General features: G+C 43.8%; 2 protein-coding genes across 4 annotated transcripts in view; one reads left to right on the forward strand and one right to left on the reverse strand.

Annotated features, from left to right (window-relative positions):
- ttc3 (tetratricopeptide repeat domain 3) overlaps positions 1-8,108 on the forward strand; it is a 45,878-nt gene extending 37,770 nt beyond the window's left edge. For all 3 annotated transcript variants that reach the window (XM_029690955.1, XM_029690957.1, XM_029690956.1), the window contains exons 33-46: positions 109-751; positions 842-913; positions 1,006-1,155; positions 2,671-2,810; positions 2,987-3,055; positions 3,212-3,308; positions 3,439-3,542; positions 3,647-3,731; positions 3,888-3,989; positions 5,845-6,116; positions 6,191-6,317; positions 6,586-6,723; positions 6,905-6,997; positions 7,184-8,108. In XM_029690955.1, the coding sequence (XP_029546815.1) occupies positions 109-751; positions 842-913; positions 1,006-1,155; positions 2,671-2,810; positions 2,987-3,055; positions 3,212-3,308; positions 3,439-3,542; positions 3,647-3,731; positions 3,888-3,989; positions 5,845-6,116; positions 6,191-6,317; positions 6,586-6,723; positions 6,905-6,997; positions 7,184-7,312 (2,221 nt within the window). In that variant the 3' untranslated portion in view covers positions 7,313-8,108. The remainder of the gene's footprint in view (positions 1-108; positions 752-841; positions 914-1,005; positions 1,156-2,670; positions 2,811-2,986; positions 3,056-3,211; positions 3,309-3,438; positions 3,543-3,646; positions 3,732-3,887; positions 3,990-5,844; positions 6,117-6,190; positions 6,318-6,585; positions 6,724-6,904; positions 6,998-7,183) is intronic.
- Positions 8,109-15,846: 7,738 nt separating this feature from the next.
- vps26c (VPS26 endosomal protein sorting factor C) lies at positions 15,847-27,514 on the reverse strand. Its single transcript, XM_029690958.1, has 8 exons — positions 27,232-27,514; positions 23,409-23,552; positions 23,071-23,220; positions 21,926-22,006; positions 21,555-21,629; positions 18,348-18,498; positions 16,531-16,683; positions 15,847-16,439 (listed from the first exon to the last, which is right to left on the reverse strand). Exons 1-8 carry the CDS (start codon positions 27,286-27,288, stop codon positions 16,357-16,359), a joined length of 894 nt encoding a protein of 297 aa, XP_029546818.1. The 5' UTR covers positions 27,289-27,514; the 3' UTR covers positions 15,847-16,356.
- Between the last annotated feature and the right edge of the window lie 474 nt (positions 27,515-27,988).

The raw sequence follows: 27,988 nt of genomic DNA on the forward strand, positions 1-27,988 counted from the left end.
TGCACAAGTCCAAGCAATGACCTGAAATATTGGTTGTGTATTCAGATGTCATGCTGATCCTTGTGTATGGCCTCTGGCTCTAACCTGTAAGTCTGCTTTTCCTCCCAGCTACTTTGCCCAGATCCTGGAAGAGTACGGTCCCTTAGGGGCCCAGGACCCCTTGTTGGTGGGTGAGCTGAACAACTTCCCTCCTGTTGCCCAGCAGAAGATCCAGGAGGCAGGTGGCCTTGAGCACTTCCTCCTCGAGTCGCTGCGCTTCGTCATGACCGACAACCTCCTGGGCCTCATGAAGCATGCTGTGTCACTGCAGGATGCCAACACTCACAGAATGGACAATCTAGACTTCATAGGGGATATCCCCAATGGACTCTCTCTAAACCCTTCTGCTATGGAGTTCCTCCCAAACTCTCATGACTCTGGACCTAGGGATTATGATGATGAGCCTTTTTCTCTCATTAATGTTCGGCCTAACCCGGTTGAATTCAGTGGCTATCTTCAGGTGATCGCTAATCTCCCCAGCCCATATGTTTTACCTGTTTTTGGCTCTCCACCTGCCCCGCCTGCCAACGAAATAGCACGTGCCATTGAAACTCTGAGAGCGGAGGACAAGTCATATAATAACCATGAGCCGCATAACCTTGAGGATTTTGATCTTTATATTGGCGGTGTGGATGAACGGGGATTGTGTGAGACTGTTTATGCTCCTGTTCGCAGTACCAAGGCACCTGGAAAGACTGCAGTGGAAGTACAGGTGGGATAGTCCTCACTCCATTTGAAAGTTTCTAAGATCACCGATCACAAGGCCCAGTGTAATGTTTCGTTTTTTTCTTTCTTTCCATAGGTAGTAATTTGTGACACAATGAGTGAAGTGGCTGTTAACACGGAGCCTTATGAGCCTTTTGAAGGGAATAATGTGAGTTTTGAATACCTAATAAGCCTTTACTTAATACATTATTGTGCTCTATCATATATTGACCTCTCATCATTCCTGTTTCCATGCTCCAGGGAGACATGAACAAGAAAGAGAAGAGCAATGCGGAGTTTGAGCAGCAGATCCAGCAAATGAAGCAGGATTACGGCGCTGTGAAGCAAAGACGCCAAACTGAGATATCTGCCCTAGAAGGAGAGCAAGAGGAAATCAACCATTCAATACAGGTAGAAAGGAGTACTCCCATACTGGTGTGGAAGGCTCAGGGTGAAGTTTCCCTAGGTAGAGATCTATGATCAGCTTCCCCAATCCTAACCTTAACCTCCCTGGGCAAGGTGGGGTGTTTGCGTCCCACCTAGTCAACAGCCAGTGGAATCGCGTGGCGCGAAATACAAATACCTCAAATGCTATAACTTCAATTTCTCAAACATATGACTATTTTACACCATTTTAAAGACAAGACTCTCGTTAATCTAACCACATTGACCGATTTCAAAAAGGCTTTACAGCGAAAGCAAAACAGATTATGTCAGGAGAGTACCCTGCCAAAAATAATCACACAGCCATTTTCAAAGCAAGCATATATGTCATAAACCAAAACCACAGCTAAATGCAGCACTAACCTTTGATCTTCATCAGATGACACTCCTAGTACATTATGTTATACAATACATGCATGTTTTGTTCAATCAAGTTCATATTTATATCAAAAACAGCTTTTTACATTAGCATGTGATGTTCAGAACTAGCATACCCACCGCAAACTTCTGGTGAATTTACTAAATTACTCATGAATAACATTCACAAAATATGTAATTATTTTAAGAATTATAGATACAGAACTCCTTTATGCAATCGCGGTGTCAGATTTTAAAATAGCTTTTCGGCGAAAGCACATTTTGCAATATTCTGAGTAGATATCACGGCTAGCTAATTTGACACCCACCAAGTTTGGCCCTCACCAAACTCAGATTTACTATAAGAAAAATTGGATTACCTTTGCTGTTCTTCGTCAGAATGCACTCCTAGGACTTCTACTTCAACAACAAATGTTTTGGTTCCAAATAATCCATAGTTATATTCAAATACCTCTGTTTTTGTTCGTGCGTTCAGGTCAGTATCCGAAAGGGTGACGCGTGAGTGCATTTCGTGACAAAAAAATGCAAAATATTCCATTACCGTACTTCGAAGCATGTCAAACGATGTTTAAAATCAATTTTTATGCTATTTTTCTCGTAAAATAGCGATAATATTCCAAACGGCGACGTTGTATTCATTCAAAGGCTGAAAGAAAAAATTTTAGAATTCTCATGAACGCTGTGTTTTCGATAGATGCCACAGAAGGAGAACAAATTGTCAGGCAGGGCACTTCCTGTATGGAATCTTCTCAGGTTTTGGCCTGCCATATGAGTTCTGTTATACTCAGACACCATTCAAACAGTTTTAGAAACTTTAGTGTTTTCTATCCAAATCTACTAATTATATGCATATTCTCGTTTCTGGGCAAGAGTAGTAACCAGTTTAAATCGGGTATGTTTTTTTTATCCGGCCGTGCAAATACTGCCCCCTAGCCCCAACAGGTTAACCATTAGGGGGGTAATGCAAAACTGACCCAAGATCATTGTCATGGGCAACACTTCACCCTACTTCTGTCTGGAAGAGGAGTTGAAACTGCCGTTTTAGTGTGGGTGGAAGTGTTCCATGATGTTTTGCCCAGTGACTGATGGTGTGTTGTGTTCCAGATCATCCATAAAGAGCTGGGCCTGTTCCAGCAGAAGCTGGAGGAGGAGGTGAAGAAGGACCAACAGGAGAAGAAAGAGAATCAGGAAACACTGAAGGCCTTAAAGATTGAGATAAAGGAGTTGGCGGAGTCACAGGAGAGGTATGGCCGAGGCTGTCTGGCCCTGTGTATATCCAAATGGGCACCATGGGTGAACGCCAAAGGGACCTTCAACATGATCGACATTGGAGTCATTGATAAATGCAGATTTGGTTGTCTATATAGGTGTGAGTGACAAACTTTGATTCAAATTTTTAAAATGTTTTCATCTTCCACAGCATTTCTAAGAACATCCACAAGAAGAACAAGGAGTATGATACCCAGCTGAATAATTTCCTGGAGCTGAGGCATGTTATGACATGTTTCTAAACACACAGCAGCATCACAACACCTGCAGTGTTTTCACATGCGTCCTAATGAGTGGCATGTAGGTTAACATGCCACTAACTCTTCTGAGCATTGTGCTGCTGCTGTGTTAAATGTGCAGTGATTCTTTCCCATAGTAACCAGTCAGCTGCTGAGAAGATGAGCCTGGAGGATGAGATCAAGCGGTGCAGAGACCTGTGTGCCAAGGCAACTAGAAGGTCTCAGGGAGCAGAGGTATGTGGGTTGAATGTGTATGTTGAGATACCTGCATGTTCCTCGGAATTCTGTTAGTGTGGGTAGTGAGTGTTTCTCATGCCATTTGTAGCGCTAACGTTCTTTCCCAACTGACTGACATGTTCCCTAGCTGTCTATATTGGAGAACCGGCGTAGCCGCGGTCTGCGCTGCCTCTACAGGTCTCTGTCTGACGCCAGGGCCATCCTGGCCAAACTCAAGGAAGTCTCACCCAGGTAGGTATTGGTAACACTAACCACAGGGCAGACTGAGGGCCCATAGATTCGGTTGCATGCAGTCACCAGAACCAGTTTAGCAGTTTCAATCTCTTCATCCTCAGATTACCTTCCCAAATTTTCCAGTCAGCCACAGATGCTTGGATAGCATGTGCTCAAGAAGCAGAGGAGAAAATCCACTCAACTGAGGTACAAAAGAACAATGCTAACAAACAGTTTCAACTATTGGGATGCCATTTCCATTGTGACTATTACAGAAGAACTTGGAGAAGAAATTTGACTTAAGGTGCACAGGCTTTTGAGGGCTGGTCCGTTTGTGTGTGACAGCTTTGTTGTTCTCCACAGGCACAGTACCAGGATCAGATGGAACAGGTGAAGAGGGGGACCAGGCTGTGCACTCTACCCCCAGTTGCAGTCCCCAGCACCCCCTGGCCCCCACCTGTACCGGTAAGATGCAGCACAACCAGACTTTAAGTTTAGCAAAGGTTTACATTTTCTGATGGCTCTATTTTGTTGTCCATTCTGACAAACTAACTAACCTCCAGACGAGCTTCAATGCCATACAACTCTTCTTCTGTGGCCTCCAACTGCTCTTAAACACAAGTAAAACTAAATGCATGCTATTCAATTGATCACCGCCCGCACCTGCTCGCCTGTCCAGCATCACTACTCTGGACGGCTCTGACTTAGAATACGTGGACAACTACAAATACCTGGGTGTCTGGTTAGACTGAACTCTCCTTCCAGACTCACATTAAGCATCCCCAATCCAAAATTACATCTAGAATCGGCTTCCTATATTGCAACAAAGCATCCTTCACTCATGCTGCCAAACATACCCTCGTAAAACTGACCATCCTACTGATCCTTGACATTGATGATGTCATCTATAAAGTAGCCTTCAACACTCTACTCTGACTGCATCCAATTTGTTATCACAGTGCCATCTGTTTTGTCACCAAAGCCCCATACACTACCTACCATTGCGACCTGTACGCTCTCGTTGGTTGGCACTTGCTTCATACTCGTCGCCAAACCCATTGGCTCCAGGTCATCTACAAGTCTCTGCTAGGTAAAGCCCCGCCTTATCTCAGCTCGCTGGTCACCATAGCAGCACCCACTCGTAGCACGCGCTCCAGCACTGGTCACCCCAAAGCCAATTCCTCCTTTGGTCGTCTTTCCTTCCAGTTCTCTGCTGTCAATGACTGGAATGAACTGCAAAAATCTCTGAAGCTGGAGACTCATATCTCCCTCACTAGCTTTAAGCACCAGCTGTCAGAGCAGATCACTGCACCTGTACATAGCCCATCTGTAAATAGCCCATCTATCTACCTACCTCGTCCCCATACTGTATTTATCTTGCGCCTTTGCGCCCCAGTATCTCTACTTGCACATTCATCTTCTGCACATCTACCATTCCAGTGTTTAATTGTAATTACTTTGCCACCATGGCCTACTTATTGCCTTAACTTACCTCATTTGCTGTATATAGACTTTTTGTTTTTCTTTTGTTCTACTGTATTGACTTTTGTTTATTCCATGTGTAACTGTGTCGAATTGCTATGCTTTATCTTGGCCAGGTCGCAGTTGCAAATGAGAACTTGTTCTCAACTAGCCTACCTGGTTAAATAAAGGTGAAATTAAAAATCCGCATGTTAGCTCAGCATCCTGTGTCTTGGTTTATTTAATAAAATTGTAAGAGGGCTATTGTGACCATAAACACCTAGCGACTTTCTTTGAAACTGCATTGGTTATTCTCAGCCTATACCTTGAAGCTGTTTGTCAGATGAGTGAGGCCTGTGTGTGGTGACCCCCTGCTTCTCCCAGATCTACTCTGTCCCAGAGGAAGACCTGTCCCTGGTACCCCTCTGCCTCCCCTACCCTGTCCTCTCCATCAGCCCTCCCCAGGCCTGAGCTTTCCCCTAGTGGCGCCAGGCTTGAGATACAGTGCAGGCTTCACACAGCAGGCAGGACAGGTCCTGGGGCTCCACTTCCCCATCAGAGGGTCCCTGGGGTCAGAGCAGGTAGCTAGCTAGAGGCAGAGCAGCTCTGTCAGGGAAGGGAAGAGTCTCTTATGTGGCCTGGCCCACAATCTAGTCAATGTTGCTTGAGAGACTGAGTTAGGAACAGAACTCACTTTCTATATATGTACACACAGCCACTTTCTGTACACACAGCTCTACGATCTCCCCAGGCTTTACCTCTGCCGTTTGTCAAGGTGTTTCGGAACATTTCCATTGTAATCTCCTGTCAAGAGGTCTTACTAACCGGCTCCCACTCTCTGATGCTGTTCCCACCCCAGGCTCACCAGCAGCTCCCTTGCCATCCAGTGCACATGAGAGCCCCCCTCTACGGTCACCCGGGGTTGCCTAGAGCCCCTCCTGCTCCAGCCATGGATCAGAGTGTTGCACTGCCCTCCGGTATGGCTGGAGTTCCAGCTAGTGCCACCACTAACCGTCCTATCATGAGACCGCCCCAGCAGAACCAGGCTTCCAGGCCACCGGCCCCACAGCCCACCAATGTGTACGATAGAATTGTAGATCGCCTCAGCGTCATGTTCCCTCACTATAGCAGGTAACGTAACATAAGTGTGCACACAAATGGGTATTATGGGTGTACGAGCATTCAATACTGACTTGTCATTTCAGGCCTGTGCTGTCCAAGTTCATTGGGGAGATGCGCACAGCCAACAGAGGCTGCTTGAACTCCCTGTCCTACCAGGAGGTCATCAACAGAGTGGCCCAGCTCATCCTGGACCACCAGGACTCCACCAGAGTAAGAGCCCCAAAGACTAGGACCATACCACACCTGTTGGCAAATGTCTAAATACTTGCTCTAGTTCTGTATCCCCTCTATCAGGGATGTTCTTTATCACTATGTTTAGCTAGATTTTGAACTAAAGGGATCTCAAAATATCTTGAATGGAAGCATCAATTGAAAATGTATTATGTCCTTATTCACATTCACTCCTAGGCTAAAATATGCCCACAACTGTTGGCTTCCATATGAACTGTAACGTGTGTGTGTGTGTGTGTGTGTCCAGGAGCAGCTGAGCAGTGCCGGTAGAGGTGACACTGGGATCCCTTTGCGCTCTGACTCTCCAGCCTCTGTCCACTCCACTGGGCCCCCCACCCATGTCTGGAAGAGCGTGGGTGCCCAAGGACACTCCAAGTCAAAGGCGGTGAGTTCAGCTTGCACTTCACACTGAGTCGCTCACAGCAGGGCTCGAGACTCCTGGTCAGACAATAACATGGATGTACAGATGCTGATGAGGTATAACTCGGGTTGAAGCATAAATTGTAGGGTTTGCTGTTGTGTACTACACAGACTCTTTGATTCTGATGTATATGTGTCTTGTACAGTTGAACATGGAGGATCCCTGTATCATCTGCCATGATGACATGTCCCAGGAGGACCTGTGTGTGCTGGAGTGCAGACACAGCTTCCACAGAGATGTAAGGCCACTTCAACCCACACCCTTAAGTAGTCTGCAACTGAGTTTGCCCAGTGCTTTCATCTGTGGTTATTTAGGGCTAGTAGAACACAGGAACTGGGAATTCCTGTTCTTGCACTCGGGATTGGTTTGACGGTCAGTCCTCATTTTCTACCACTTATCTTTTCCTCTCCCCTTCTCCCTCTAGTGTATCAAGTCGTGGCTGAAGGAGCAGAGCACCTGTCCCACCTGCAGAGAGCACGCTCTCCTACCTGAGGACTTCCCTCTGCTACCTGGCAGAATACGCAGGGGCCACACGCCTGCTGCCTTCTCTTAAACACCCACAGCTACAAACCCTTAACCCCCTTATGCTTAATGCCTGAATTCCAAACACAGATTGATTCCCAGTATATGGTCAACTACTCAATTTCATAATGAATGCTTCTGTCAAATCTGCATGTGGAGATAAAGAAATTGGACTAAAGTTAAGTGCGATGAACTAGTTATCAAGCGATCTCCCTATGAATATATTGGTTTATACTGTATCATGCAATGAATGTTGAGCTTTTTTATTTTGTCTATCGTTTGTGCCATTATAATGCTGAAGTGTTGACTTTTTACTTAAACCTTTTTTTTGTAGTAGATAATGTTTGTTATATGTTCATAACCATTAATCGCAGCGTTGTCATTAGACACATGTTTGAGTAAGGAGTGGTTTAGTTGGGCCCGGTTTACTTTTAAGTGTGGTAATGGGTTGAGCTAATTCTGAAAGTCTTAAGATTCTTGTGCCTGGTGTAATAAAGTTTGATTGCCAGCTACTTTGTTTGAAAAGTTGGAACTGGAGGATAGAAAACCAACTGCAATTTTAAATATTTACCACATTTTTGTATGGTTAATTTTAAGTGACATATTTTAAGTAAGAGTTAATCAGACTTGTTTGTTGAAGTTTTATGCTGTTGAAAGCAGTCAGTCATAGCGTGAAGGATTTTCCTGACAACTGCTGTCTTCTGTTTTAACGGAACTCATGGCTTTCAGTTTGAAGTTTGTTTTCAATGTGACCCCTACCAGATAAAAAGCATGTGATTCCTTCTGTTAATGCAATGTCAGGTAAACTAAAGTATGTGGATACCCCTTCAAATTAGTGGATTCGGTTGTTTGACAGGTGATTAAAATGAGCACACAGCCATGCAATCTCCATAGACCAACATTGGCCTTACTGAAAAGCTCAGTGACTATCAATTTAACTATTCAAGTCAATTAAGAACAAATACAATGACAGCCTAGGAGCAGTGCCTTGTGCAGGGGCAGAACGACAGATGTTAACCATGTCACCTTAAGGTTTTGATCACTGGCCCAAAGCTCTAACCTACCTGCTGCCCCAATTCAATGTGACACCATATAAGATTCCACCTTTCCAACAAGTCAGTTTAGCAGGGCAGAAATTTGCCAGAGTTGCCCAGGTCAACTAAGTGCTGTAATTGTGAGTTGGAAACGTCTAGTAGAAACAACTTGAAGCGAAGTGGTAGGCTACACAAAATGGGACCGCTGAAGCGTGTAAGAGCTTAAAGCTTGCTGGAATTGGACTCCGGAGCAAAGGTAGGCAAGTTCTCATTTTTACAATTGCAACCTGGCCAAGATAAAGCAAAGCAGTTCGACACGGAGTAAAACAAACTTGCAGTCAATAAGTATATGAGGTGAGATAAAGGCAAAAAAGGCCATGGTGGCAAAGTAAATACAATATAGCAAGTAAAAACACTGGAATGGTAGATTTGTAGTGGAAGAAAGTGCAAAGTAGAAATAATGGGGTGCAAAGGAGCAAAATAAACACAGTAGGGGAAGTGGTAGTTGTTTGGGCTATGTACAGGTGTAGCGATCTGTTAGCTGCTCTTACAGTTGGTGCTTAAAGCTAGTGACGGAGATCAGTTTCCGGTTTCAGATTTTTGTAGTTCGTTCCAGTCATTGGCAGCAGAGAACTGGAAGGAGAGGTGGCCAAATTAGGTTTTGGGGGTGGCCAGAGATACCTGCTGGAGCGTGTGCTACAGGTGGGTGCTGCTATGGTGACCGGTGAGCTGAGATAAGGGGGGACTTTACCTGGCAGGGTCTTGTAGATGACCTGGAGCCAGTGGGTTTGGTGACGAGAATGAAGCGAGGGCCAGCCAACGAGTGCGTACAGGTCGCAGTGGTGGGTAGTATATGGGGCTTTGGTGACAAAACGGATGGCACTGTGATAGACTGCATCCAATTTGCTGAGTAGAGTGTTGGAGGCTATTTTGTAAATGGTATCGCCGAAGTCGAGGATTGGTAGGATGGTCAGTTTTACGAGGGTATGTTTGGCAACATGAGTGAAGGATGCTTTGTTGCGAAATAGGAAGCCAATTCTAGATTTAACTTTGGATTGGAGATGTTTGATGTGAGTCTGGAAGGAGAGCTTACAGTCTAACCAGACACCTAGGTATTTGTAGTTGTCCACATATTCTAAGTCAGAACTGTCCAGAGTAGTGATGCTGGACAGGCGGGCAGGTGTGGGCAGCGATCGATTGAAGAGCATGCATTTAGTTTTGTATTTAAGAGCAGTTGGAGGCCACGGAAGGAGAGTTGTATGGCATTGAAGCTCGTCTGGAGGGTTGTTAACACAGTGTCCAAAGACGGGCCAGAAGTATACAGAATGGTGTTGTCTGCGTAGAGGTGGATCAGACTCATCAGCAGCAAGAGCGACATCATTGATGTATACAGAGAAGAGCTGGCCCAAGAATTGAACCCTGTGGCACCCCCATAGACTACCAGAGGCCCGGACAACAGGCCATCCAATTTGACACACTGAACTCTATCAGAGAAGTAGTTGGTGAACCAGTCGAGGCAATCATTTGAGAAACCAAGGCTATTCAGTTTGCCGATGAGGATGTGGTGATTGACAGAGTCGAAAGCCTTGGCCAGGTCAATGAATATGGCAGCACAGTATTGTTTCTTATCGATGGCGGTTACGATATCGTTTAGGACCTTGAGCGTGGCTGAGGTGCACCCATGACCAGCTCTGAAACCAGATTGCATAGTGGAGAAGGTGCGGTGGGATTCAAAATGGTCGGTAATCTGTTTTTTGACTTGGCTTTCGAAGACCTTAGAAAGGCAGGGTAGGATAGATATAGGTCAGTAGCAGTTTGGGTCAAGAGTGTCCCCTCCTTTGAAGAGGGATGACAGCAGCTGCTTTCCAATCTTTTGGAATCTCAGACGACACGAAAGAGGTTGCAACAATTTCGGCAGATCATTTTAGAAAGAAAGGGTGCAGATTGTCTAGCCTGGCTGATTTGTAGGGGTCCAGATTTTGCAGCTCTTTCAGAACATCAGCTGACTGGATTTGGGAGAAGGAGAAATGGGGAAGGCTTGGGCGAGTAGCTGTGGGGGGTGCAGTGCTGTTGACCGCGGTAGGGGTAGGCAGGTGGAGAGGGATGAGGTCAATATCCTTCCAGGATACCCGTGCCAGGTCGATTAGAAAGGCTTGCTCGCTGAAATGTTTCAGGGAGCGTTTGACAGTGATGAGTGGAGGTCGTTTGACCGCTGACCCATTACGGATGCAGGCAGTGATCGCTGAGATCTTGGTTGAAAACAGCAGAGGTGTATTTAGAGGGCAAGTTGGTTAGGATATCTTTGAGGGTGCCAGCGTTTACGGCTTTGGGGTGGTACCTGGTAGGTTCATTGATCATTTGTGTGAGATTAAGGGCATCAAGCTTAGATTGTAGGATGGCTGGGGTGTTAAGCATGTCCCAGTTTAGGTCACCTAGCAGCACGAGCTCTGAAGATAGATGGGGGGCAATCAGTTCACATATGGTGTCCAGAGCACAGCTGGGGGCAGATGGTAGTCTATAGCAGGCGGCAACAGTGAGAGACTTGTTTTTAGAGAGATTGATTTTTAAAAGTAGAAGTTAAAATTGTTTGGGTACAGACCTGGATAGTAGGACAGATCTCTGCAGTAGATTGCAACACCGCCCCCTTTGGACGTTCTGTCTTGTCTGAAAATGTTGTAGTTAGGGATGAAGATTTCAGGAAGTCTACCAAAAACTCTAAGCCAGGATTCAGATTCAGCTAGGACATCCGGGTTGGCAGTGTGTGCTAAAGCAGTGAATAAAACAAACTTAGGGAGAAGGCTTCTAATGTTAACATGCATGAAACCAAGGCTATTACGGTTACAGAAGTCATCAAAAGAGAGCGCCTGGGGAATAGGAGTGGAGCTAGGCGTGCAGGGCCTGGATTCACCTCTACATCACCAGAAGAACAGAGGAGGAGTAGGATAAGGGTACGGCTAAAAGCTATGAGAATTGGTCATCTATGACGTCCAGAATAGAGAGTAAAAGGAACAGGTTTCTGGGGGCGAGAAAATAGCTTCAAGGTATAATGTACAGACAAAGGTATGGTAGGATGTGAATACAGTGGAGGTAAACCTAGGCATTTAGTAATGAAAGAAATATTGTCTCTAGAAACATCATTGAATCCAGAAGATGTCATAGCATGTGTGGGTGGTGGAACTGAAAGGTTGGATAAGGTATAATGAGCATGGCTAGAGGTTCTACTGTGAAATAAGCCAATAAACACTAACCAGAACAGCAATGGACAAGGCATATTGACATTAAGGAGTGATGGTAGTCTGACGGATGAATGTGGGTTTGTAGATGCCAGGAGAACACTACCTGCCCTAATGCAATGCCAACTGAAGTTTGGAGGGGGAATAATGATCCAAGACCAGCTAAATTAATCCCTACTATTGTGACAATGAGTCGTCATAATGCTGCATCAAATGTACATAGGGCCACTGGCAAACACAATGCAAGTAATTTAATTTCTGTGCCCCTAATTGCACCGAATACATCTGTTTATCCTACAGCTGTTGCAAGCAGTAATCATAAACCAGTTACTGTTACCACTGAGGCGGTGTGAAATAGTAGGAAGATCACTTTATGCAGCTCACCCTGAACTATCAGCTCCATGTAAATAATATGAGTAAGTCTACCTCTGAAAAGCTTCCCAGTAAAGCATTAAAAACAATCAAGCAACCCAGAAAAGTACTCAAAATAGCCCATATTAATATATGTAGCCTAAGAAACGAGGTCCATGAAGTCAGTAACTTGCTTGTAACACAGGACATTCATATTCTGACTATCTCTGAAACTCACTTAGATGATACAGTGGTAGCAATTCATGGTTATTACATCTACAGAAAATACAGAAATGCCAATGCAGGAGGTGTTCAGAACCACACAGGTCTATATTCAGAACCACATTCCTGTAAAGCTTAGAGAAGATCTAATGTTAAATACTGTTGAAGTAATATGGCTACAGGTTCACCTGCCTCACCCATTCTTGTGGGAAGCTGCTATAGGCCACCAAGTGCTAACAGTCAATATCTGGATAATGTGTGTGAAATACTTGATAATGTATGTGATATCAACAGAGAAGTATATTTTCTGGGTGATTTAAATATTGACTGGCTATCATCAAGCTGCCCACTCAGGAAAAAACTTCAAACTGTAACCAGTGCCTGCAACCTGGATCAGGTTGTCAGTCAACCTACCAGGGTATTTACAAACAGCACAGGAATTAAATCATCAACATGTATTGACCACATCTTTACTAGCACTGCAGATATTTGCTTTAAATCAGTATTCAAATCCATAGGATGTAGTGATCACAATATAATAGCCATATCTAGGAAAACCAAAGTTCCAAAGGCTGGGCCTAATATAGTGTATAAGAGGTCATACAAGAAGTTTTGTAGTGATTCATGTTGAGGATGTAAAGAATATTTACTGGTCTGTGGTGTGTAATGAGCAACCAGACGCTGTACTTGACACATTTATGAAACTACTTATTTCAGTTACTAATAAGCATGCACCCATTAAGAAAATGACTAAAAACGGTTAAATCCCCTTGGATTGATGAATTGAAAAACCGTATGGCTGAGAGGGATGAGGCAAAAGGTATGGCAATTAAGTCTGGCAGCCCAACTGATTGGCAAATGTACTGCAAATTAAGAAATCATGTGACTAAACTAAATAAAAAGAAGAAACTACACTATAAAGAAAGATCAATTATATAAAGAATGATAGTAAAAAGCTTGGGCACCTTAAATAACATTTTGGGAAAAAAGCCAACTCGGCTGCTCCTTCATTCATTGAATCAGATGGCTCATTCATCGCAAAGCCCATTGATATTGCAAACTACTTTAAGCACTTTCATTGGCAAGATAAGCAAACTTAGGGATGACATACCAGGAACAAACACTGACACTACACATCCAAGTACATTGGATCAAATTATAAAAGACAAGAATTGTACTTTTGAATTCTGTAAAAGTCAGTGTGGAAGAGGTGAAAAATTGTCTATCAACACTGACAAGCCACCAGGGTAGGACAATCTGGATGGAAAATTACTGAGGATAATAGAAGACGATATTGCCACTCCTATTTGCCACATCTTCAATTTAAGCCTACTAGAAAGTGTGTGCCCTCAGGCCTGGAGGGAAGCTAAATTCATTCCGCTACCTAAGAATAGTATAGCCTCCTTTACTGGCTCAAATAGCTGACCAATCAGCCTGTTACCAACCCTTAGTAAACTTCTGGAAAAAATTGTGTTTGACCAGATACAATGCTATTTTACAGTAAACAAATTGACAACAGAATTTCAGCATGCTTATAGGGAAGGACACTCAACAAGCACTTACACAAGGAATTCCCCAGGGTACCCGTTTAGGCCCCTTGCTTTTTTCGATTTTTACTAACGACATGCCACTGACTGAGTAAAGCCAGACTGTCTATGTATGTGGATGACTCAACACTATACACGTCAGCTACTACAGCGACTGAAATGACTGCAACACTCAACAAAGAGCTGCAGTTAGTTTCAGAGTGGGTGGCAAGGAATAAGCTAGCCCTAAATATTTCTGAATCTAAAAACATTGTATTTGGAACAAAACACTCACTAAACCCTAAACCTCAACTAAATCTTGTAATAAATAATGTGGAAATTGAGCAAGTTGAGATGACTAAACTGCTTGGAGTAACACTAGATTGTAAACTTTCAGTCAAAACATATTGATGCAGTCGTAGCTAAGATGGGGAGAAGTCTGTCTATAATAAAGCGATGCTCTGCCTTAACAGCACTATCAACAAGGCAGGTATGACACGGCCCTAGTTTTGTCGCACCTTGACTACTGTTCAGTCGTGTGGTCAGGCACCACAAAAAAGGACTTAGGAAAATTGCAATTGGCTCAGAACAGGGCAGCACGGCTGGCTAATATTAATAATATGCATGTCAATCTCTCCTATTTATGAGAGGTATTGACATGTTGCATGCATGATCTGTCTGCCTAAACTACTGGCACACAGCTCGGACACCAATGCATACCCCACAAGACATGCCACAAGAGGTCTCTTCACAGTCCCCAAGTCCAGAACAGACTATGGGAGGCACACAGTACTACATAGAGCCATGACTACATGGAAATCTATTCCACATCAAGTAACTGATGCAAGCAGTAAAATAAGATTTAAAAAAAAAACAGATTAAAAAATAAAACACACCTTATGGAACAACAGGGACTATGAAGAAACAAACATTGGCACAGACACATGCATACACACACACGATAACATACACACACATGGATTTAGTACTGTAGATATGTGGTAGTGGTGGAGTAGGAGCCTGAGGACACACAGTGTGTTGTGAAATCTGTGAATGTATTGTAGTGTTTTAAAAATTGTATAAACTGCCTTAATTTTGCTGGACCCCAGGAAGAGTAGCTGCTGCTTTGGCAGAAGCTAATGGGGATCCATAATAAATACAAATGGTCTGGGGCTGTTTTTCATGTTTCGGGCTAGGCCCTTTAGTTACAGTGAAGGGAAATCTTAATGTTACGGCATACTATGACATTCTAAACGATTCTGTGCTGCCAACATTTTGGGGAAGGCCCTTGCATCACAATGCCCCTGTGCACAAAGTGAGGTCCGTACAGAAATGGTTTGTCGATCGGTGTGGAAGAACTTGATTGGCCTGCACAGCGCCCTGACCTCAACTCCATCAAACACCGTTGGGATGAATTGGAACGCTGACTGCGAACCAGGCCTAATCGCCCAACATCACTAATGCTCTTGTGGCTGAATGGAAGCAAGTCCAAACATCTAGTGGAAAGCCTTCCCAGAAGAGTGGAGGCTGTTATAGCAACAAAGGGGGACCAACTCCAGTAGGTGCCCACTTAGTGTGTTGTGGAATGTATTGTAAAGTTAAAATTGTATAACTGCCTTAATTTAGCCGGACCCCAAGAAGAGTAGCTGATGCCTTGACAGCAGCTAATGGGTATCCATAATAAATACAAATGAATATACTTTTGGTCATGTGTATCACTTAGTTCTGGGTTAACAGAGATTAAAATAAAGTAATTTGGTCAGATGCATTTGTTTGTAGTCTGTCCACGAGAGTAGGCATCACTCAACTGAAGGTCCAAAGCTTTGTGTTTCCTGTGTTGTCTGCAATCTGTGAATTGTGTGATGTAAGTAGCTACTTTTTATTTACCAAGTTGGGAGATCCTCCAGATGCATCAGGTCCTTCGCCCAGCATTACCTAAAATCTGTTATTCGTTACTTACGTTGAAAGTGAATTTCATCTGCTGTTGGGACATTAGGTCCGAGTCCTGGGGGGGTACAGTATTTCAGAAAGCCGGATCATTACTTTTAGTCAGCCATCTCTGATCTTATGGTTTGGGAATATGGATTCAGTCTAAAATGTGTCAATCTTTACTGAAGAAAATGTACTAAAGCTGCTTACCTCCTTGAGCCAGCTCTTTGGGGTTAAGCCAATACACACAATTTACAATGATAACATAACTGGAATGTTAAAATGCATTTAATAACTTGGTTGATTTTGAATACCTTGTTAGTTTGAAATGCCTCCATTTTAGAATGTTCTTTGGGCTACATTTTGACAGTGCCGATATTCAGTTAGAAATATACCATATTACTGCTAATGATGGGCAATGTCTCTCCAAAAAACTTCTGAAATGCAACAACGCGGCTTCAAAGATATCATGAATTGATACACAATTAAGTTACTTTATCCATTTTGACATTTGCACTATTATATTGAAAGGTAGCCCACGACCTTGAACATCCTCTGCTTTTTCAGTCTTTTTTTCCCTGAACTGTAGACATACGTCCATATAACATTATGCACTTATAGACCGTGTCATTGATTCAGAGCAGGGAGGCCCAGCCAACAGACTTGTAGGCTTGGCTATCTCTGGACTATGAGTCCTTGGTCACTTCAGGTCGTTCTTGCCCAGGCATGTCAACGGCACTATCCTCTGACCATCCTCCATTGTAGTGGAGCTCTGGGCTCTCACGCTCGGCACAGCTTCAGAGGAAAGTTCTCAGTGATCAGATGTTCGTCATGGAGGACAATCACCACATTCACCTCAAACTCTACAGAGGAACAAAGAATCAAATCTGTCAGTCATCGGTAAACCACAAACTGTTGCACTATTTGACTTGTATTTGTTACAGGTTAACTCACCGACTTTAAAGTTGATGGTCTCAAGGGTAGGGCAGGTAAAGAGCCTGGGGAAGACCATGTAGATGGGGATGGGGAGGCTGTGGCAGACGTCTCCCTCTGCTATCTGGATGTTCTGGATCTCTGTGGCATCTCTGGCATAGCCCTCAGCACAGCCTGGCGCAGATGGAAAAACACACTATTCACTTCTATTGGAGTGGGTAGGGCCCTGTTTAGACACTAATCTGGATTGGTGAAAGCAAAGTAATGGGAATCTTACTTTCATTCAATCACGTACAGTTCAGATGAATGATACCCTCGAAGGAAGCATTGTTACAGTATTCTACCAGGGCCTGCCCTCAAAATATACTGAACAAAAATATAACGCAACATGTAAAGTCTAGGTTCCATGTTTCATGAGCTGAAATAAGAAAAATCCCAGAAATGTTCCATACACACAAAAAGCTTCTCAAATTGTGTATACATCCCTGTTAGTGTGCATTTCTCCTTTGCAAAGATAATCCATCCACCTGACAGAGGTGGCATATCAAGAAGCTGATTAAACAGCATGATCATTACACAGGTGCACCTTGTGCTGGGGACAATAAAAGGCCACTAAAATGTTCAGTTGTGTCACACAACACAATGCCACAGATGTCTCAAGTTGAGGGAGTGTGCAATTGGCATGCTGACTGCAGGAATGTCCACCAGAGCTGTTGCCAGAGAATTGAATGTTAATTTCTTTAACATGAGACACCTCCAACATCATTTTAGATTATTTGGCAATACATCCAACTGGCCTCACAACCAAAGACCATGTGTAATCACGCCAGTCAAGGACCTCCATATCCAGCGTCTTCACCTGCAGGATCGTCTGAGACCAGCCACCCGGGCAGCTGATGAAACTGTGGGTTTGCACAACCAAATAATTTCTGCACAAACTGTCTGAAAACGTTTCAGGGAAGCTCATCTGCGTACTTGTCACCCTTACCATGGTCTTGACCTGACTGCAGTGGGCAAATGCTCACCTTCATTGGCCCCTGGCATGCTGGAGAAGTGTGCTCTTCACGGATGAATCCCGGTTTCAGCTGTACCGGGAAAATGGCAGACAGAGTGTATGGCGTCGTGTGGGCGAGCGGTTTGCTGATGTCAACATTGTGAACACAGTGCCCCATGGTGGAGGGGGGGGTTTATGGTATGGGCAGGCATAAGCTACGGACAAACACAACTGTATTTTATCAACAGCAATTTGAATGCACAGAGATACCATGACGAGATTCTTAGGACCATTGTCGTGCCATTCATCCACCACCACCTCATGTTTCAGCAAAGTAATGCAAGGCCCCATGTTGCAAGGATCTGTACACAATTCCTGGAAGCAGAAAATGTCCCAGTTCTTCCATGGCCTGCATACTCAGACATGTCACCCATTGAGCACGTTTGGGATGCTCTGGATCGACGTGCATGTTCCAGTTCCCGCCATTATCCAGCAACTTCACACAGCCATCGAAGGGGAGTGGGACAACATTCCACAGGCCACAATTAACAGCCTGATCATCTCTATGCGAAGGAGCTGTGTCGCGCTGCATGAGGCAAATGGTGGTCACACCAGATACTGATTGTTTTCTGATCCACGCCCCTACCTTTTTTTTAAAGGTATATGTGACCAATAGATGTATATCTGTATTCCCAGTCATGTGAAATCCATAGATTAGAGCCTAATAAATGTATTTCAATTGTATGATATCCTTATATGAACTGCAACTCAGTAAAATATTTAATTGCTGCATTTATATTTTTGTTCAGTGTAGATGGGCACCAATAAGTAGCGTCAGACTCACCGCAGGTCTCTACGCGGACCAGCTGCAGCTCGATGCTCTTGATGGCCACATCAGAGCTCTCCACCACCAGTTCTCCAGTCAGGGGCTTAGTGATCACACAGTTGGTGGCATCCAGGTGGCCCCGGATCAGGAACTTGGGCAGCAAACTCCTCTGAGGGAGACGATGGTGAGTAATACAAAGATGGGATGATATTAACGGTCTGAACATTCCTGCTACGGTGTCTGCTGGTTTTCCTCAAATAATTTTTATCAATGACGGAGTAGACCGATTAAGACCCAGGAAACCAACATCTAGAATGCCAAAAGGTACACTATACAGTTGAAGTCGTAGATTTACATACACTTAGGTTGGAGTCATTAAAACTATTTTTCCAACCACTCCACAAATTTCTTGTTAACAAACTATAGTTTTGACAAGTCAGTCAGGACATCTACTTTGTGCATGGACACAAGTCATTTTTCCAACAATTGTTTACAGACATTATTTCACTTATAATTCACTGTATCACAATTCCAGTGGGTCAGAAGTTTACATACACTAAGTTGACTGTGCCTTTAAACAGCTTGGAAAACTCCAGAAAATGATGTCATGGCTTTAGAAGCTTTTGATAGGCTAATTGACATCATTTGAGTCAATTGAAGGTGTACCTGTAGATGTATTTCAAAGCCTACCTTCAAACTCAGTGCCTCTGCTTGACATCATGGGAAAATCAAAAGAAATCAGCCAAGACCTCAGAAAAAAATTATAGACCTCCACAAGTCTGGTTCATCCTTGGGAGCAACTTCCAAATGCCTGAAGGTACCACGTTCATCTGTACAAACAATTTTACGCAAGTATAAACACCATGGGACCACGCAGCCGTCCTACCGCTCAGGAAGGAGACGCGTTCTGTCTCCTAGAGATGAACGTACTTTGGTGCGAAAAGTGCAAATCAATCCCAGAACAACAGCAAAGGACCTTGTGAAGATGCTGGAGGAAACAGGTACAAAAGTATCTATATCCACAGTAAAACAAGTCCTGTATCAACATAACCTGAAAGGCCGCTCAGCAAGGAAGAAGCCACTGCTCCAAAACCGCCATAAAAAAGCCAACTGCACATGGGGACAAAGATCGTACTTTTTGGAGAAATGTCCTCTGGTCTGAAGAAACAAGAATAGAACTGTTTGGCCATAATGACCAACGTTATGTTTGGAGGAAAAAGGGGGAGGCTTGCAAGCCGAAGAACACCATCCCAACCGTGAAGCACGGGGGTGGCAGCATCATGTTGTGGTGGTGCTTTGCTGCAGGAGGGACTGGTGCACTTCACTAAATAGATGGCATCATGAGGGAGGAAAATTATGTGGATATATTGAAGCAACATCTCAAGACATCTGTCAGGAAGTTAAAGCTTGGTCGCAAATGAGTCTTCCAAATGGACAATGAACCCAAGCGTACTTCCAAAGTTGTGGCAAAATGGCTTAAGGACAACAAAGTCAAGGTATTGGAGTGGCCATCACAAATCCCTGACCTCAACCCTATAGAAAATTTGTGGGCAGAACTGAAAATGCATGTGTGAGCAAGGAGGCCTAGAAACCTGACTCAGTTACACCAGCTCTGTCAGGAGGAACGGGCAAAAATTCACCCAACTTATTGTGGGAAGCTTGTGGAAGGCAACACAAAATGTTTGACCCAAGTTAAACAATTTAAAGGCAATGCTACCAAATACTAATTGAGTGTATGTAAACTTCTGACCCACTGAGAATGTGAAGAAAGAAATAAAAGATTAAATAAATAATTTTCTCTTCTATTATTCTGACATTTCACATTCTTAAAATAAAGTGGTGATCCAAACTGACCTAAGACAGGGCATTTTTGCTAGGATTAAATGTCAGGAATTGTGAAAAAACTGAGTTTAAATGTATTTGGCTAAGGTGTATGTAAACTTCCGACTTCAACTGTATATACACAAAAGTATGTGGACACCCCTTCAAATTAGTGGCTTCGGCTATTTCAGCCATACCTGTTGCTGACAGGTGTATAAAATCGAGCACACAACCATGCAATCTCCATAGACAAACATTGGCAGTAGAATGGCCTTACTGAAGAGCTCAGTGACTTTCCACATGGCACTTCATAGGATGCCACCTTTCCAACAAGTCAGTTCGTCAATATTCGGCCAAGCTAGAGCTGCCCTGGTCCACTGTAAGTGTTGTTATTGTGAAGTGGAAACGTCTAGCAGCAACAATGGCTCAGCCGCGAAATGGTAGGCCACAAGCTCAAAGAACAGGACTGCTGAGTACTGAAGCTTGTAGCGCGTAAAAATAATATGTCCTTGGTTGCAACACTCACTAGCGTGTTCCAAACTGCCTCTGGAAGCAACGTCAGCACAATAACTGTTTGTATGCAGCTTCATGAAATGGGATTCCATGGCCGAGCAGCCGCACACAAGCCTAAGTTCACCATGCACAATGCCAAGTGTCAGCTGGAGTGATGTAAAGCTCTCTTCCATTGGCAGTAGAAGCGCATTTTCTGGATTGAATCACTACACATTCCCATCTGGCAGTCCGACAGAAGAATCTGGGTTTGGCGGATGCGACGAGAACGCTACCTGCCTGAATCCATAATGCCAACTGTAAAGTTTGGTGGAGGAATAATAATGGTGTGGGGCTGTTTTTCATGGTTTGGGCTTGGCCCCTTAGTTCCAGTGAAGGGAAATCTTAACGCAACAGCAAACAATGACATTCTAGAGGATTCTGTGCTTCCAACTTTCTGGCAACAGTTTGGGGAAGGCCCTTTCCTGTTTCAGCATGACAATGCCCCCATGCACAAAGCAAGGTTCATACAGAAATGGTTTGTCGAGATCGGTGTGGAAGAACTTGACTGGCCTGCACAGAGCCCTGAACTCAACCCCATCGAACACCTTTGGGATGAATTGGAATTGTGAACCAGGCCTAATCGGCCAACATCAGTGCCGGCCTCACCAATGCTTTGTGGCTGAATGGAAGCAAGTCCCCGCAGCAATGTTCCAACATCGAGTGGAAAGCCTTCCCAGAAGGGTGGAGGCTGTTATGGCAGCAAAGGGGGACCAAATCCATATTAATGCCCATGATTTTGGAAAGAAATGGTCGACAAGTAGGTGTCCACATACTTTTGGTCATGTAGTGTAGATTAAATGTAATTGAACATTTTGGAGGTGTTTGGTCATATTCCCGACAGGCCTGCTGTACCTCGCGGACATTCTGCAGGGTCTCTGGCGTGATGGTGAAGTCTACCGGGGTGGGTTGCAGCTTGGTTTTCTGTGGCTGAAAGAAGAGAAAGGGGACAGTCTAACCATGAGCAAATGGTCTGCATGGCCCCAGAGATGGCACAGTCCCCTAGTAATCATGTATGATGTCATTGTGCAACTATAGATTACAACATCACTTCACTTGCATCTATATTGAAGAAAAGTATAAGAAACTACAGGCCTGTTTCTTACTGTAGCTACATGAAACTTAAAATCAAGCAACGTCAGATCATGTTACGGTGGTGTTTTTGTATGGTATTCTCAGAGATGAGATGAGATATTGGTCGGAGTCAGGATGATGGTTGATCTCACCAGACTGTGCACCATGAATTCACAGGTCTTGCTCAGGTCTTTGGCCAACAAGGAGCGCTTCATGTCACAACGGAGGGTGTACTGAGAAAATAAACACCATACAATTATTAACATTAGTAACAAGGCTTTTTTGGATACAAATACTTTTTCCTCACATATTGTCAGGAGAAACAGGCATTTAATTGTTAAAAGCCTGCCTTAAAATAAAGCTGGATACCATTTCCAGTGGTAGAATTGAGACTGATAAGTCACCCCCCCATGAGGTTCCTCATCAGTACTATCTGAATTTTAGGTCTAATATTAGATGCAGTACAGAGCCTCCCCTCTGTCCTTCGAATGCCTCACTTATTCTGGAATGCAATATAAATACCTAATCTACTAGATCGTACTGTTTCAGAAGACATAGCTTTTCAAGGGTAAACATTCTTATTGGACAAAAACAAAGACTATTAGAGAATTTTTTCCAAAGGTTTAATGCTCAAGCGTTACACTATTGAAATGTTGGTCTACACCTCATTGATTTTGCAGACAACAGAACACATCTAGATACTTTCTGAAGCTTGACTGATTCAGGGGACAAAAAAGAGCTGCAGTTTGAGAGTAAAAATTCCTCGGCAACTACAGAATGCCTTGTTATTTTTACTCCGGCAAAATGTAAGATTGCTGGAAAATGACCTTTCAGCATCTGCTAATAACATTATTTCATTGCTTAGGCCTATACATCTGCAGTGATGAAAACATGTTTTTTTTAAGCAAACATTTAGTCTTCCTTGTATTTTTTTTGTTGCAGTTTCCTTGAGACAACAAACGACTGGAACACAGGAAATGTCAATCTGTGCTTCTCTGTCTCTATAATTACACCTCATTAGCGTCAGAGAGGTTTACAATCACAGTTGTTTTTGTATTTCTCCAGATGACATGACAATAAAAGGGATCTTTTAAATTGTCATTAGAAATAGCATGGGCACTGCGTCAGCTGAAGCAGGTCTGACCCAAAGATGGCAGAAATATCTGCTTTGGGAGGTATAGTATGGTTCTCTGGCTGGTCCTTGTCTGACATGGAGAATAATCTAGGTCATAGTCTGAAAACACAGAAGACAGCCATTTGCAAAGTGCAGGGCAGGCCCCAGCTCTGTGGTCATTACCTGAATGTTGACGAAAACACCATGGTAGGTCTCATACAGCACTTTGTTGCCCTTTGTGTGCAGGGGGAACTCAAAGGGAATCTCTGTCTTCCCTCCAGGCACCTTGCCTTGCTTTACCACTTCAATGTTGCTTGTGATAAGTTGAATGGGCTGTTACAGAAAGAGGGGAGAGATCAATCTGTGACATCAGAGCCATTGATATACAGACTTAGGTAAGGTATCTATGCTCCATGTTGGCACTAAACAGTCCATGACAACAACAACATAATCTAATCATGTGAAAAAGGCAGTTCAATGTGTGGTGATCCTTGGGCTTGGAAATACCGTTGGACTCTCACCTTAACAGAGTTGTAGAAGGCCTCAAAGACTCCCACACTCTTGGAGCTAAGCTGTAGGTTGACAATTCCCTCCATGGTGAGAGTGATGCCCTGGTGCTGGACCGCCTCCTTACTAACTATCGCCACAACACCGGCAAGGACCTCCTGACATAATAAACCAGAAATTATATTACAAATGTGAAATGCAAAAAGTATCACACTCTTGGTGTTTAGGGTGTTCATAAAGCTTTACTATGACCAGAGGGTTTGGTGAAGAGATACACATAACTGACAAAATAAAGGAAACACCAGCAAAGTGTCTTAAGCCGCCAGAACAGCTTCAGTGCAAGTTGGCATATATTCTACAAGTGTCTGGAACTCTACTGGAGGGATGCGATACCATTCATCCACAAGACATTCCATCAATTGGTGTTTTGTTGATGGTGGTGGAAAACGCTGTCTCTGTCTCCGCTCCAGAATCTCCCATAAGTGTTCAATTGGGTTGAGATCTGATGACTTACACACACACGATGATGGGATGTTAATTGCGTAATTAACTTAGGTACCACAACTGTATGGAAATACCTGCTTTCAATGCACTTTCTTTCCCTCTTTTACTCAAGTGTTTCCTTTATTTTGGCAGTTACTTGTATGTCATCATCTGCGATATGGAACTTTTCAGGGAAGTTAGGAACCAATATACACAGGCAGTTAGGAAAGCAAAGGCTAGCTTTTTCAAACAGAAAGTTGCATCCTGTTGCACAAACTCCAAAAAGTTCTGGGACACTAAAGTCCATGGAGAATAAGAGCACCTCCTCCCAGCTGCCCACTGCACCGAGGCTAGGAAACACTGTCACCAACAATAAATCTACGATAATTGAGATTTTCAATAAGCATTTTTCTACAGCTGGCCATGCTTTCCACCTGGCTATCCCTACCCTGGTCAACAGCTCTGCACCCCCCACAGCAACTTGCCCAAGCCTCCCCCATTTCTCCTTCACCCAAATCCAGAGCTGATGTTTCTGAAAGAGCTGCAAAATCTGGACCCCTACAAATCAGCTGGGCTAGACAATCTGGACCCTCTCTTTCTAAAATGATCCAGCACAATTGTTGCAACCCCTATTACTAGCCTGTTCAATCTCTCCTTCGTATCGTCTGAGATTCCCAAAGCTGCCACGGTCATCCCCCTCTTCAAAGGGGGAGACACTCTAGACCCAAACTGATACAGACCTATATCTATCCTACCCTGCCTTTCTAAGGTCTTCGAAAGCCAAGTTAACAAACAGATCACCGACCATTTCGAATCCCACCGTACCTTCTTCGCTATGCAATCTAGTTTCCGAGCTGGTCATGGGTGCACCTCAGCCACGCTCAAGGTCCTAAACGATATCATAACCGCCATCAATAAAAGACAATACTGTGCAGCCGTACTCGTCGACCTGGCCAAGGCTTTCGACTCTGTCAATCACGCATTCTTATCGGCTGACTCAACAGCCTTGGATTCTCAAATGACTGCCTAGCCTGGTTCACCAACTACTTCTCAGACAGAGTTCAGTGTGTCAAATCGGAGGGCCTGTTGTCCGGACCTCTGGCAGTCTCTATGGGGGTGCCACAGGGTTCAATTCTCGGGCCGACTCTATTCTCTGTATACATCAATGAAGTCGATCTTGCTGCTGGTGATTCTCTGATCCCCCTCTACGCAGCCAACACCATTTTGTATACTTCTGGCCCTTCTTTGGACACTGTGTTAACTAACCTCCAGACGAGCTTCAATGCCATTACAACTCTCCTTCTGTGGCCTCCAACTGCTCTTAAATGCAAGTAAAACTAAATGCATGCTCTTCAACCAATCGCTGCCCGCACCTGCCCGTCCGCCCAGCATCACTACTCGGGATGGTTCTGACTTAGAATACATGGACAACTACAAATACCTAGGTGTCTGGTTAGACTGGTTCCTCACTAGCTTTAAGCACCAAATGTTAGAGCAGCTCACAGATCACTGCACATAGCCCATCTGTAAACAGCCCATCCAACTACCTCATCCCCATATCGAATGTATTTATCTTGCTCCTTTGCACCCCAGTATCTCTACTTGCACAGTCATCTTCTGCACATCTACCATTCCAGTGTTTAATTGCTATATTGTAATTACTTCGCCACCATGGGCTATTTATTGCCTTACCTCCCTTCTTATCTCATTTGCACACGCTGTATATAGACTTTTTTTCTACTGTATTATTGACTATGTTTGTTTATTCCATGTGTAACTCTGTGTTGTTGTGTGTCAATCTGCTGTGCTTTATCTTGGCCAGGTTGCAGCTGTAAATGAGAACTTGTTCTCAACTAGCCTACCTGGTTAAATAACGGTGGGAAAAAAAATACTAATCAGACTCACATTAAGCATCTCCAATCCAAAATTAAATCTAGGATCGGCTTCCTATTTCACAACAAAGCATCCTTCACTCATGCTGCCAAACATACCCTCGTAAAACGGACTATTATACCGATCCTTGACTTCGGCGATGTCATTTACAAAATAGCCTCCAACACTCTACTCAGCAAATTGGATGCAGACTACCATCCGTTGTGTCACCAAAGCCCCATATACTACCCACCACTGCGACCTGAATGCTGTCGTTGGCTGGCCCTCGCTTCATATTAGTCGCCAAACCCACTGGCTCCAGGTCATCTATAAGTCTTTGCTAGGTAAAGCCCCGCCTTATCTCAGCTCACTGGTACCATAGCAGCACCCACCCGTAGCACACACTCAAGCAGGTATATTTCACTGGTCACCCCCAAAGCCAATTCCTCCTTTGGCCGCCTTTCCTTCCAGTTCTCTGCTGCCAATTACTGGAACGAATTGCAAAAATCACTGAAGCTGGAGACTCATATCTCCCTCACTAACTTTAAGCATCAGCTGTCAGAGCAGCTTACAGAGCATTGCACCTGTACATAGCCCATCCAACTACCTCATCCCCATATTATTATTTGTATTTTATTGCTCCTTTGCACCCCAGTATCTCTACTTGCACATTCATCTTCTGCACATCTATCACTCCAGTGTTTATTTGCTAAATTGTAATTATTTCACCACTATGGCCTATTTATTGCCTTACCTCCCTAATCTTACTTCATTTGCACACACTATATAGACTTTTCTATTGTGTTATTGACTGTACTTTCATTTATTCCATGTGTAACTCTGTTATTGTTTGTGTCACACAGCTTTGCTTTATCTTGGCCAGGTCACAGTTGTAAATGAGAACTTGTTCTCAACTGGCCTACCTGGTTAAATAAAGGTTAAATAAAAATAAAATTAAAAAAATGAAATGTTCGACAACGCAGGACATCCACTAGAGGGCAGTAGAAATCTTACACATTGAAGAAATTGATAACTGCTGATCAGGAAAAATAATCATTATCATCTCTTCACCACAAACACATAAAAGGTTGCTCTGTAGTAAGCAAAACAATTGTCATGCACACGACTTGCCAAGTTGCCAGAGCTACGAAACACAGCAATTTAACTCAGGGTTAATCTAGCCACTGTATTGTGAAGTTAATGATACAATTGGAGTAAAACAATGATCAACACGAGCTAGTAACAGAACATGTCGAGGGTAGAAGAGGTTAAAATACGGGTGGTTAAGTACTTATTTGACACTTCACTGTATCACCTGTCACTGATGCACTTGTTCAAGCTATACCATTTGGAATTACTTCTGCTGAGTACGTGAGCTGCTTTATACCCAATGACACAATGTCATCGCTTCTAACAGTTTGGTGGCATCGATAGTTATACTGTATATCTTACTATGTAAATTTCAGGCAAATTGACCCTTACCCCCTCATGATATACTTTATTTGCTCTTTTCAGTCTGATGTCCAAACTAGCACTCATTTTCGACGATTTGGCGGATATCGATCAAAATGTGTAGCACATCCACAGTTAAGCAAAGACAATCCACCTTTCTCCTCTTCAGCTGCGATATTTCCTCATACACGTCATGTGATAAATTGTAGATATGTCATGTGACCAATACGCCAACCCGCTATGTCCGTCCCCAAATTAAGAGAATTTGGCGAGTTCATATGCTAGTCGGAACTGGGAAACTCGGAAATGTCTGACTTGCTGAGTCGTTGAACGCGTCACGTGGGCGTCACGTGTATAACTATAACCAGTTAGCAAGTCGGAAATATCCGAGTTTCCTCCTTCCGACTAGTACGTCACCGCGGCAAGAGTCAGAGCCAGCAGTCCAATCGCGTTATTTTGACCCAATCAGCCCTCGCGCTGAATCTTAGGTTGCTGCCTCGCTGGAGTGACTCATAATGGGCGTGTCGAGAGAAGTGGGAGGATGAGGAGAAGTGGGACAATCAAGATCAGTGACAATTGGGTGGAAAGAGAGGAAATGGCTACTGTGCTTGAATCTGAAAGTGCGGCAAGTAAAGTGTGTGACAATTAATAGAAAATAGTGAAATCAAAGAATGGAACAAAACGAGCAAAAGTTGCAGTAGAAGACAAGGACCTGTCCGATAATGCTTTTCTTATTGGACTGTGTTTTTTGGACAAGGAGATTCATTTGGAAAATCCATTTGTAATA

This window comes from Salmo trutta, chromosome 15 (genome assembly GCF_901001165.1).
Source record: "Salmo trutta chromosome 15, fSalTru1.1, whole genome shotgun sequence".
Classification (NCBI taxonomy): domain Eukaryota; kingdom Metazoa; phylum Chordata; class Actinopteri; order Salmoniformes; family Salmonidae; genus Salmo; species Salmo trutta.

Bases quoted from the DNA above. Each gene is read 5' to 3' on its own strand.
- vps26c (XM_029690958.1), bottom strand. From the start codon at position 27,288: ATGAGTGCTAGTTTGGACATCAGACTGAAAAGAGCAAATAAAGTATAT. The intron at 23,221-23,408 runs GTGAGAGTCCAA...TTTCTGTAACAG, and splicing joins CCTTCTACAACTCTGTTAAG to CCCATTCAACTTATCACAAG. The intron at 16,684-18,347 runs GTGAGTCTGACG...CATCTGCGCCAG, and splicing joins GGTCCGCGTAGAGACCTGCG to GCTGTGCTGAGGGCTATGCC.